Source organism: Mus musculus, chromosome 17 (genome assembly GCF_000001635.26).
Source record: "Mus musculus strain C57BL/6J chromosome 17, GRCm38.p6 C57BL/6J".
In the NCBI taxonomy this organism is placed as follows: domain Eukaryota; kingdom Metazoa; phylum Chordata; class Mammalia; order Rodentia; family Muridae; genus Mus; species Mus musculus.
In genome coordinates this window covers 33,348,408-33,361,104 of record NC_000083.6, presented here as the reverse complement: position 1 = coordinate 33,361,104, position 12,697 = coordinate 33,348,408, and the positions used below count along the sequence as shown (strand labels likewise).

The 12,697-nt window shown below is 39.5% G+C and overlaps 1 protein-coding gene across 3 annotated transcripts in view; it reads left to right on the top strand.

Moving 5' to 3' along the window:
* Positions 1-2,208: 2,208 nt before the first annotated feature.
* The window catches only part of Zfp81 (zinc finger protein 81), a 29,555-nt gene continuing 19,066 nt past the window's right edge, over positions 2,209-12,697 (top strand). For 2 of the 3 annotated variants that reach the window (XM_030249699.1, XM_030249697.1), the window contains exon 1: positions 2,209-2,371. Coding sequence is in view for 1 of the 3 variants with exons in the window: in NM_207541.1 (NP_997424.1) it covers positions 2,369-2,371 (3 nt within the window). In the remaining 2 variants the exon portion in view is untranslated. The remainder of the gene's footprint in view (positions 2,372-12,697) is intronic. The other variant, NM_207541.1, reaches the window with a different exon arrangement.

Below are 12,697 nucleotides of genomic sequence, written 5' to 3'. Positions count from 1 at the left end.
GTGTTTGCTACAAGCAACATTCATTTCTGAACTTTTGACAAAGAAGAGTGAACTCACCCCAAAGAACTATTCCTAAACAGGCCCACTTCTCTCATATCCTAATAACTTTTCTCCTCCACTGCCTCTGGTGGGTGGTGGGCAAGAAGAAAGGTTGAATATTTATTAAAATAGGCTGAGTGACCCCAATGGGGAAGTTAGAGTAAGGGCTGTAGGAGGTGAAGGGGTTTGCAACCTCATAGGAAGAACAACAATATCAACCAACCAGCACCCCACCCCAAGCTCCCAGGGACAAAACCACCAACCAAAGAGTAACCATGGCTCCAGATGGATATGTAGCAGAGGATTGCCTTATCTGGCATCACTGGGAGGGGAGCCCCTTGGTCCTGTGGAGTCTTGGTGGCCCAGGATAGGGAAATGCTAGAGCACTGAGGCAGGAGTGGGTGGGCAGGTGGGGGAGAAACCTCATAGAGGCAAGGGGAGAGAGAAGGGGATAGGGGGCTTGTGGAGGGGAAACTGGGAAGGGGAATAACATTTGATATATAAATAAATAAAATAACCAATAAAAATAAAATAGGCTGAAAAAATTATGCCTACATACATACACTATATTCTCTTTATTTGTGTCTTAACAAGATCTTGGCAGATTTCAGAGCTTAGCTATTTTTGAGCAGTGCTATAATAAACATTAATGTGCATTTCTCTTTAAGATTTATTTATTGTGTATACAGTATGTATGCATATATGCTTACAGGCCACAAGACAGCACCAGATCCTATTATAGATAGTCATGAACCACTGTGTGATGGCTATAAGTTGAACTCAGGACCTCTGGAAGAGCAGCCAGTGCTCTTAACTTCTGAGCCATCTCTCCAGTCCATGTCCATTCATTTCTTATGTATAGTAAAATTCTTTCCTTTCTCTTTCCTAGCAAAGGGTGCTGGTTTTAGTTTGTGACCTTTAGTTTTGAGGTTTTGTTTGTTTGTTTGTTTGTTTTCAGAATGGTTTCTGTGTGTCCCTGGCTGTCCTGGAACTCTCTTTCCTTCCTTCCTTCCTTCCTTCCTTCCTTCCTTCCTTCCTTCCTTCCTTCCTTCTTTCTCTCTCCTCCTCCTCCTCTTCCTCTTCCTCCTCCTCCTCTTCCTCTTCCTTTTCTTCACAATGACCTTTAACTTCTTGCCTCCAAAGTCCTGTAATTAAAGGTCTGTACCACCATGCTAAACAATTTTAAGTTGTTTTTGTTTGTTTGTTCTTAGAAATCTTCATACTTTATTTTTGTGTCTGTATTAATTTACATTCTCTCTTAAAAGTTATAATGACTCTTTCTCCTATATCTGGTTTCATATATACTTCTTTTAAAATTTTAAGATTATTTTTATATGTGTATGAATGTATGTATGTGCACCATGTGAGAACCTGGTGCCTGTGAATTAAAAAGGTGATGAAGCTCTTGGAGTTAAGATGTTTTCAAACGATCGTGTGGATGATTGAAAGCAATCCCAGGGCCTCTGTAAGAGTAACAAGTGCTCCACATCTTAATATTCAGAAGTGGGACAGTGTATTCTACAGCCACATTGAAGTTCTAGCCGAAATAAACCAAATCCACAAACACTATTTCTAGGAGTTTGGTGAAATGCATCTCTAATCTTAACCACCGCACAAGTTCTTCATGTTGAAGATATATTCTGAATTCAGCATTCTCTGTACGTTATAAAACCCAAACACTGTACAGTAAGCAGCGTAATGACCACCTATAGTACAAGCCCAAAGAAGCGCTGGTGAGATGGGTTGGTTGGTAAAATGCCTGATTATCCTTCATGAGGATCTGCGTTTGGATCCCCAGAACCCACGTAAAAAGCCGGCCAAGCCTCTATCGCTAAAACTGGAGGTAGGGATGTGTGTCATTGGCTTTGTCCTAATGTCACTGAGTCCTGAATGTTCACAAAAAAAGTAGTGTGAGTAAGCGGAAAGGCACGAGGAACTCACACGAAGAACTAAATGTGTGCTCTAAAAACCCCGAAGTATATTCTCTTTAAATAGAATGACACCAAATATACTCCGGGTTTACTCCAGGGGTTTGGGGGAGCCAGAGTTAGGGAGGTTCTGTAGTCAGTTTGCCGGGTGAGTTCCATTTAAACGCGCTGAAAAGAGTTAAAGAGGCGGGTCGGTACCGTTCACCAATCAGGGACGTTGTTACTTTCCTGCATGAACTGCCCAATGAGGAGCATGGATAGTCAGAGGGTGCCGCCATTGCCGCCCTGTTTGAGTCCTGTGTAGCTCCAGGGAGGCAGGTGGTGACTTGGCCTGAGTCGCTGTCCCTTCTGCTGATTGTAGGCCCTTTAGGAAGCACACTGCTCGCGTGTGAAATCAGGAAATGGTGAGTGTGCCCTGTGTTCCTGGAGTCGTGCGTGGCACGTTGGTGACATCGCGGAGGCTTTGTCCCTGTGTGGTGCCGCGGCACTGACGTTCGCCTGATTCTGTGCAGGAGTCTGTCACCCGCGCCCTCTCACCCACGTGCGTTTTAATTCCGTGCAGAGCAGGCAGCGGGGAGCCTGGGGTCTGGTCCTGTCGGTCCGGCCCTGCCCTGCCCCGCCCCCCTTCTGAAGCAGTGTCTTCTAGTCCGCTGTGCTCTCGGGTGAGACAGCGCCTCTCCAGACTGCATCGCTGGCGAGTTGGCGTGATGCTCTGTAGCATTTAGACTGTTGTGAGGGGCTTTGATAAACGCTGTTCGTTCCTTCCTTCCTTCCTTCCTTCCTTCCTTCGTGGGCATCGAACCTCAGGCTTTGCTCATTCTAGGCAATCCTTTTACCAATGAACTGTAAACCTATCCCGCATCCTGGTTTTTGCTGTTAGCGTTAATGCAGGAGGATTTGTTTGCTCCCTCTGGGCTGAGAGTGGGAGGAATGCTCCGGCTTGCAAGGAAGAGAGGATTTTCAATTTGCTTCAAAATTGTTTGGATTCACCAACCAATTGGGCAATTAATTGTCTAGGCACAGGTGAAATTTGGGGGAATTTTTTTTTTCTTCTAGCATTGCTGGCTGTAAAAAAAAAAGCATGAGATGGGATGAATAATTTAATTGTAAAAACAAACAAAAACGTGGTAGATTCTTTGGCTGTGGACTTGAACAGAAGGGATGAGAGGGTTATATCTGTTTCTATCTCATCGTTATGAATATTCGTAAGTTGTTTATATCCTCTTGATTTAATTTTAGCTTGTTGTATGCGACTCAGAATCAAACCATTTCTTGCATATATTTCTTTTCCTCGTGGGGGGTATTTTTTTCAAAATACTACCAAATGGTCCACTGCTTTTCTTTTTTCCTGTCTTTTTTTTTTTTAGTCTCTTGCAACCTCCCCTAATTTATGACTTTATTAATTTGTCTCTTCCCTCTTTTTTGTTAGCTTGACTACAGTTTTGCCTATTTTACTGTTTTTTAAAAGAACCATTTCTGAGATTGACATTGACTGTGTGTATTCTTTGAGTCAATTTCAATAATTTTTCAACTTATTTTTTACTTCTTGCTGTCTTTTGCTCTTAAGTCTGACATTTTGTTGTTTTCCTAAGACCTTGTGTTTGAGCCATTAAGTTGAACTATTTATTCGGCATTCTGAATTCTCAGTGTGTGTATGGGAAGCCGCGGTAGCTTTTTTGGCTCTAAATTGAAGATGAACTTGGAGGGTAACCAGAGGAAAATTTAATCGAGTTTTTGAGGTTGAGAGGGGGAAAGCAGAAAACAGGGCAGGCAAGCTTTAAATATTGGCATTTGTGGTTAGGCGAGAAAACAAAACAAAAGGATGCCTTTTAAGTTCAACATGGAGATCAGAGAAACAGTGAGGAAGCCAAGGGTGTTAAGGAAAGCATATTTTCTAAGTGTTGAGACTTGGATTTGAGTTCAGAGGGGACCTGATTTACAGGGTCTTGTTTCATACACGGAAGGATTACACCAGAGACAAAGTCTGAGAAAATGTGATCCATGACATGTTGTGAGACATTTGCAAAACATCCAGTTTATATACCAGGAGCTTTTCTTGAGCGCGCCCCAGTAAGAAAGGGCTTAAGATCTTCCTTTGCTGACTGGCTTCTTTCTTATGTTAATCTTCAGGTTGCTTTTTGTTTTATTTTGTTTTTACTCCTATTTTGCATTTGTATGTAAACATTTGTAGCTATGAGAGGTATGAATGAGCTTACCTCTTGCTACTGTCTTGTTTTCCCACTTGAAAATAGATTTTCTACCTATATATTTATATATCCTGATTGTGGTTTCTTCTCCCTTTCCCATCACAGTTCCCTTTCTGATTCTCATTAGGAAAACAAACAAAAACAACAACAACAACAAAAAAAAAACAAACCAGGTTTCTAAGGTAGAATAATAAAATGTAGTAAGATAACAAAAATTAACATATCTAAATTGGACAAAACAAACAGAAGGAAAAGAGCCCAAGAGAACACACAAGAATCAGAGACTCACTCCCATGCACACTCAGGAATCCCAATGAAAAACTGGAAACCATAATATATGCAGACCTGTGCAGGCCCTATGCATACTGCTTCAGTCTCTGAGTTCAGACTCAAGTAGATTTTAGATGGCCTTGTTTTCTTCATGTTCTCCATCTGCCCCCCCCCCCCCGTCTTACACTCTTTCTGCTTCCTCTTCCAAAGGGTTCCCTAAAATCTGGGGGACTACACAGACCCCTTCAACTCCTTGGGTGCTTTCTCTAGATCCTCCATTGGGGGCCCTGTGTTCCATCCTATAGATGACTATGAGCATCCACTTTTGTATTTGCCAGGCACTGGCATAGCCTCATACGAGACAGCTGTATCAGGGTCTTTTCAGCAAAATCTTGCTGGTGTATGCAATAGTGTCTGGGTTTGGGTTTGGTGGCTGATTATGTGATGGATCCCCGGGTGGGGTAGTTTCTGGATGGTCCATCCTTTTGTCTTAGCTCCAAACTTTGCCTCTGTTACTCCTTCCAAGGGTATTTTGTTCCCTATTCTAAGGAGGAATGAAGTATCCACATGTTGGTCTTCCCTCTTCTTGATTTTCTTGTGATTTGCAAATTGTATCTTGGGTATTCTAAGTTTCTGGGCTAATATCCACTTATCAGTGAGTGCATATCAAGTGACTTCTTTTGTGATTGGGTTACCTCACTAAGGATGATATCCTCCAGATACATCCATTTGCCTAAGAATTTCATAAATTCATTGTTTTTAATAGCCGAGTAGTACTACAGTGTGTAAATGTACTACATTTTCTGTATACATTCCTTTGTTGAGGGACATCTGGGTTCTTTCCAGCTTCTGGCTATTATAAATAAGGCTGCTATGATCATAGTAGAGCATGTGTCCTTATTAGAAGTTGGAACATCTTCTGGGTATATGCCCAGGAAAGGTATTGCTGGATCTTCTGGTAGTACTATGTCCAATTTTCTGAGGAACCACCAGACTGATTTCCAGAGTGGTTGTACCAGCTTGCAATCCCACCAGCAATGGAGTAGTGTTCCTCTTTCTCCACATCCTCACCAGCATCTACTGTCACCTGAATTTTTTCTCTTAGCCATTCGGACTGGAGTGAGGTGGAATCTCAAGGTTGTTTTGATTTGCATTTCCCTGATGATTAAGAATGTTGAACATTTTTCTAGGTGCTTCTTAGCCCTTCAGTATTCCTCACTTGAGAATTCTTTGTTTAGCTCAGTACCTCATTTTTTAATGGGGTTATTTGAATTTCTGAAGTCCAGCTTCTTGAGCTCTTTGTATATATTGGATATTAGTCCCCTATCAGTTTAGGATTGGTAAAAAAAATCCTTTCCCAATCTGTTAGTGGCCTTTTTGTCTTATTGATATTGTCTTTTGCCTTACAGAAGCTTTGCAATTTCATGAGGTTCCATTTGTCAATTCTTGATCTTACAGCACAAGCCATTGCTGTTCTGTTCAGGAATTATCCCCCTGTGCCCATATCTTCGAGGCTTTTCCCCACTTTCTCCTCTATAAGTTTCAGTGTCTCTGCTTTTATGTGGAGTTCCTTGATCCACTTAGACTTGAGCTTTGTCCAAGGAGAGAAGAATGGATCAATTCACATTCTTCTACATGATAACTGCCAGTTGTGCCAGCACCATTTGTTGAAAATGCTGTCTTTTTTCCACTGGATGGTTTTAGCTCCCTTGTCAAAGATCAAGTGGCCATATGTGTGTGGGTTCATTTCTGCATCTCGACTCTATTCCATTGATCTACCTGTGTGTTGCTGTACCAGTACCATGCAGTTTTGTTTTGTTTTGTTTTGTTTTGTTTTTATCACAATTGCTCTGTAGTACAGCTTGAGGTCAGGCATCGTGATTCCACCAGAGGTTCTTTAGTTAGTTTTTGCTATCCTAGGTTTTTTTGTTTTTCCAGATGAATTTGTAAATTGCTCTTTCTAACTCTGAAGTGAAGAATTGAGTTGGAATTTTGATGGGGATTGCATTGAATCTGTAGATTAATTCGGCAGGATAGCCATTTTGACTATATTAATCCTGCCAATCCATGAGCATGGGAGATCTTTCTATCTTCTGAGATCTTCTTTAATTTCTTTCTTCAGAGACTTGAAGTTCTTATCATACAGATCTTTCACTTCCTTAGTTAGAGTTACACCAATGTATTTTATATTATTTGTGATTATTGTGAAGGGTGTTGTCTCCCTAATTTCTTTCTCAGCCCATTTATTCTTTATGTAGAGAAAGGCCATTGATTTGTTTGAGTTAATTTTATATCCAGCTACTGCACTGAAGCTATTTATCAGGTTTAGGAGTTCTCTGGTGGAATTTTTAGGGTCACTTATATATACTATCATATCATCTGCAAAAAGTGATATTTTTGCCTTCTTCCTTTCCAATTTGTATTCCCTTAATCTCCTTTTGTTGTCGAATTGCTCTGGCTAGGACTTCAAGTACTATATTGAATAGGTAGGGAGAAAGTGGGCAGCCTTGTCTAGTCCCTGATTTTAGTGGGATTGCTTCAAGTTTCTCTCCATTTAGTTTGATGTTGGCTACTGGTTTGCTGTAGATTGCTTTTATCGTGTTTAGGTATGGGCCTTGAATTACTGATCTTTCCAAGACTTTTATCATGAATGGGTGTTGGATTTTGTCAAATGCTTTCTCAGCATCTAACGAGATAATCATGTGGTTTTTGTCTTTGAGTTTGTTTATATAGTGAATTAAGTTGATGGATTTCCGTTTATTAAACCATCCTTGCATCCCTGGGATGAAGCCTACTTGTTCATGATGGATGATTGTTTTGATGTGTTCCTGGATTCAGAGAAACTTTTTCTTTTTCCTTTTTTTTTTCTCCCTCCCTCCCTCCCTCCCTCCCTCCCTCCCTCCCTCCCTCCCTCCCTCCCTCTCTTTCTTTCTTTCATTTTTTCGAGACAGGGTTTCTCTATATAGCCCTGGCTGTTCTGGAACTCACTTTGTAGACCAGGCTGGCCTCGAACTCAGAAATCGGCCTGCCTCTGCCTCCCGAGTGCTGGGATTAAAGGTGTGTGCCACCACGCCCAGTGAGAAACTTTTTCTTATGCCAACGAGTTCAAGGCTATTTCCCACTTTTTCTTCTATCAGGTTCAGTGTATCTGGCTTTATGCTGATGTATTTGATTCATTTGGAGTTGAGTATTGTGCAGGGTAATGAATATGAGTGTGTTGCAATTCTTTTATATACAGCTATCTTGCTTGACCAGCACTATTTGTTGAAGGTGCTTTCTTTTTCTATTTTATATTTCTGGCTTCTACATTAAAAAAATCAGTTGTCCATAATATGTGTGGTGTTTTGAATAGGTAGAGCCCCATAGACTCATGTATTTGAATGCTTGGTTCATAGGGTGTGGCACTATTAGGAGGTGTAGCCTTGTTGGAGTGGGTGTGGCCTTGCTGGTGAAGTGTGTCACTGTGGGGGCAGGCTGTGAAGCCTCCTGTGCTCAAGCTATACTCAGTGTGGCACACAGTTTCCTTCTGCTGCCTGGCGATCAAGATGTAGAACTCTCAGCTCCTGTAGGACCATGTCTGCCTGCATGTTGACATTCTTCCTGTTATGATAATAATGGACTATATCTTTGAAAGCCAGCCCCAATTAAAAGTTTTCCTTGATAAGAGTTGTTGTGGTTGTGCTGTTACTTAACAGCAATGAAACCCAAACTAAGATAATAGGTGTGTTTGTTTATATCTGGGTCTTCAATGTGATTCCATTGATAATTGTGTCTTGTCCAATATCATGCTGTTTTTGTACAGCTCTATAGTACAACTTGAAATTGGGGATGGTGATACCTCCTTGCAGTTCTTTTATTAATTGGGATTGTTTTAACTATCCTGGGTTTTTTATGTTTCTATATGAAGCTGAAAATTGTTCTTTGAAGATCTGTAAATTATTGTGTGGAATTTTGATGGGGATTGCATTGAATCTGTAAATTAGTTTTGATAAGATGATCATTTTTCCTATATTAATCCTAGTGATCCATGAGCATGGGAGACCTTCCCAACTTCTGATGTCTTCTTTAATTAAAGTTTTAATCATACAGGTCATTCATGTGTTTGGTTAGAGTTACCCCCAAGATATTTTATATTATTTGAAGCTATTGCGCAGGGTGTTTTTCCGATTTCTTTCTCAGACTGCTTGGTTTTTGGTGTGTGTGTGTGTGTGTGTGTGTGTGTGTGTGTGTGAAGGCTACTAATTTTTGTGACTTAATTTTGTCTCCAGCTACTTTGCTGGAGGTGCTTATCAACTGTAGGAGTACCCTGGCTACCCTGGTGGAAATTTTAGGATTATTTTGTGTACTATTATATTGTCTGCAAATTAATGATACTTTGATTTCTTTCTTTCCATTTTGTATCTCCTTGATCTCCTTTAGTTGTCTTATTGCTCTAGCCAAAACTTAAAAGTACATATATAGATATGGAGAGAGTACGCAACCCTGTCTTGTTCTTCTTTTAGTGGAATTGCTTTGAGCTTCTTTCCATTTAACTTGATGTTGACTATCAGCTTGCTATAAACTGCTTCTGGTATGTTGAGATATGTTATTAGTATTCCTAATCTCTCCAGGATTTTTATTATGAAGGGACATTGGATTTTGTCAAAGGCCGTTTTTGCAGCTAATGAGATGATCGCGCGCGCGCGCGCGTGTGTGTGTGTGTGTGTGTGTGTGTGTGTGTTTTCTTTTAGGTTTTTTTTTTTTTATTTGGTGGTTTACATGTATTAATTTATGTGTGTTGAACCGCCCCTGCATCTCTGGGATGAAGTCTACTTGATCATAGTGGATAATTTTTGTGATGTGTTCAATTCAGTTTGCAACTATATTGTTGAGAATTTTTGCATATATGCTTATAAGTGAAATTGATCAGTAATTTTCTTTATTGAAAGTAAATTTCTTATTTTTTTTTATAAGTTTAGATATCATGGTAACTGTTGCCTGGTAAAAAGAATTAGGCAGTGTTCCTTCTGTTTTATGGAATAATTGGAGGATGGTTGGTATTCATTCTGCTTTTAAAACCTGATAGACTGATTTCCAGAGTGGTTGTACCAGCTTAAAATCCCACCTACAGTGGAGGCATATTCCTTTTTCTCCACATCCTCACCAGCATCTGCTGTCACCTGAGGTTTTGATATTAGCCATTCTAATTGGTGTGAGGTGGACTTTCAGGCTTGTTTTGATTTGCATTTGCTGATGACTAAGAATGTTCAACATTTCTCTAGGTGCTTCTTGGCCATTCAATATTACTCAGTTGAAAATTCTTTGTTTTGCTCTGTACTCCATTTTTTAATAGGGTTATTTGGTTCTCTGGAGTCTAACTTCTTGAGTTCTTTGTATATATTGGATATTACCCCTCTATCAGATGTAGGGTTGGTAAATATCTATTCCCAATCAGTTGGTTGCCATTTTGTCCTATTGACAGTGTCCTTTGCTTTACAGAAGCTTTGCAATTTTATGAGGTCCCATTTGTCAATTCTTGATCTAAAAGCATAAGCCATTGGTGTTCTGTTCAGGAAATTTTCCCCTATGCCCAAGTGTTCAAGGCTCTTCCTCACTTTCTCTTCTATTAGATTCAGTGTATCTGGTTTTATGTGGAGGTCCTTGATCCCCATAGACTTGAGCTTTGTACAAGCAGATAAAATGGATCAATTTGCATTCTTCTACTTGTTGACTGCCAGTTGAACCAGCACCATTTGTTGAAAATGCTGTCTTTTTTTCCACTGGATGGTTTTAGCTCCTTTGTCAAAGATCAAGTGACCATAGGTGTGTGGCTTCATTCATGCATCTTCAATTCTGTTCCATTGATGTACCTACCTGTTTCTGTATCAATACCATGCAGTTGTTATCACTATTGCTCTGTAGTACAGGTTGAGGTCAGCGATGGTGATTCCCTAAGAAGTTCTTTTATTATTGAGAATAGTTTTAACTATCCTGGGTTTTTTGTTTTTCCAAACAAATGAATCTGAAAATTGCTCTTACTAACTCTATGAAGGATTAAGTTGGAAGTTTGATGGGGATTACATTGAATCTGTAGATTGCTTTCTGCAAGATGGCCATTTTGACTATATTAATCCTGCCAACCCATGAGCACGGGAGAGCTTTCCCTCTTCTGAGATCTTCTTCAATTTCTTTCTTCAGAGACTTGAAGTTCTTGTCATACAGATCTTTCACTTGTTTGATTAGAGTCACACCAAGGTATTTAATATTATTTGTGACTATTGTGAAGGGTGTCATTTCACTAATTTCATTCTCAGTCCGTTTATCATTTGAATATAGGAAGGCTGCTGATTTATTTGAGTTAATTTTACATCCAGCCCCTTTGCTGAAGTTGTTCATCAGTTTTAGGAGTTCTCTGATGGGATTTTTGGAGTTACTTAAGTATACTATCATATCATCTGCAAATAGTGATATTTTGACTTCTTCTTTTCCAAAAGGAGTTCAAAGGATATACTTCAAGTACTATATTGAATAGGTAGGGAGAGAGAGGACAGCCTTGACTAGACTCTGATTTTAGTGGGATTGCTTCAACTTTCTCTCCATTTAGTTTGAGGTTGGCTACTGGTTTGCTGTATATTGCTTTTACTATGAGCACAATTGTGGCTTCATAGAATAAGTTGGATAATGTTCCTTCTGGTTCTATTTTGTGGAGTAGTTTGAAGAGTATCCATATTAGGTCTTCTTTGAAGGTCTGATAGAATTCTGCACTAAACCCATCTGGTCCTGGGCTTTTTTTTCGGTTGGGAGACTTAATAACTGCTTTTATTTCTTTAGGGGTTATCTGGCCCTGATTTAACTTCGGTACCTGGTATCTGTCTAGAAAATTGTCCATTTCATCTGGATTTTCTAGTTTTGTTGAGTATAGATTTTTGTAGTAGGATCTGATGTTTTTTTGTTTGTTTGTTTGTTTTTTGTTTTTTTGGATTTCTTTGTTTTCTGTTTTTATGTCTCCCTTTTCATTTCTGATTTTGTTAATTTGGAATACTGTATCTGTGCCCTCTGGTAAGTCTGGCTAATGGCTTATCTATCTTGTTGATTTCCTCAAAGAACCATCTCCTGGTTTGGGTGATTCTTTGTTTAGTTCTTTTTGTTTCTACTTGGTTGATTTTAGCCCTGAGTTTGATTATTTCCTGCATCTCCTCCTCTTGGGTGTATTTGCTTCTTTTTGTTTTAAAGTTTTCAGATGGGCTGTTAAGCTGCTAGTGTATGCTCTCTCCAGTTTCTTTTTGGAGGCACTTAGAGCTACGAGTTTTCCTCCTAGTATTGCTTTCATTGTGTCTTATAAGTTGGGCATGTTGTGCCATCAGTTTCTTCCTTGAATAAAATATCAATGAATAGAGGATTGTTCAGCTTCCATGTGTATGTGGGCTTTTTGTTGTTATTGAAGACCAGCCTTAGTCCTTGGTGATCTGGTAGGATGCATGGGATCGTTTCAATCTTGTATCTATTGAGACATGTTTTGGGCCCAATTATAAGGTGAATTTTGGAGAAGGTACCATGAGGTACTGAGAAGGTATATTCTTTTGTTTTAGGATAAAATGTTCTATAGTTATCTGTTTAATCCATTTGGTTCATAAATTCTGTTAGTTTCACTGTATCTTTGTTTAGTTTCTGTTTCGGTGATGTGTCCATTGCTGAAAGTGGAGTGTTGAAGTCCCCTACAATTATTATGTGAGATGCAATGTGTGCTTTGAGGTTTAGTAAAGTTTCTTTTATGAGTGTGTGTGCCCTTGCTTTTGGAGCATAGATGTTCAGAATTGAGAGTTCATCTAGGTAGTTTTTTCCTGTGATGAGTATGAAGTTTCTCTCCTTATCTGTTTTGATAACTTTTGGTTGAAAGTTGATTTTATTCAATCCTAGAATGGCTATTTCAGCTTGTTTCTTGGAAACATTTGTTTGAAAATTTGTTTTCCAGCCTTTTACTCTGAGGTAGTGTCTGTCTTTGTCACTGAGGTGTGTTTCCTGTATGCAGCAAAATGCTGCATCCTGTTCTCATATCCAGTCTGTTAGTCTATGTCTTTTTTTTGCCCGGGGGGGGGGTATTGAGTCACTAATGTTAAGAGATATTAAGGAATAGTGATTGTTGCTTCCAGTTAGTTTTATTGTTAGAAGTGGAATTATGTTTGTGTGGCTATCTTATTTTGGGTTTGTTGAAAGAAGATTGTTTTCTTGCTTTTTCTAGAGTGCAGTTTCCCTCCTTGTGTTGGAGTTTTTCAT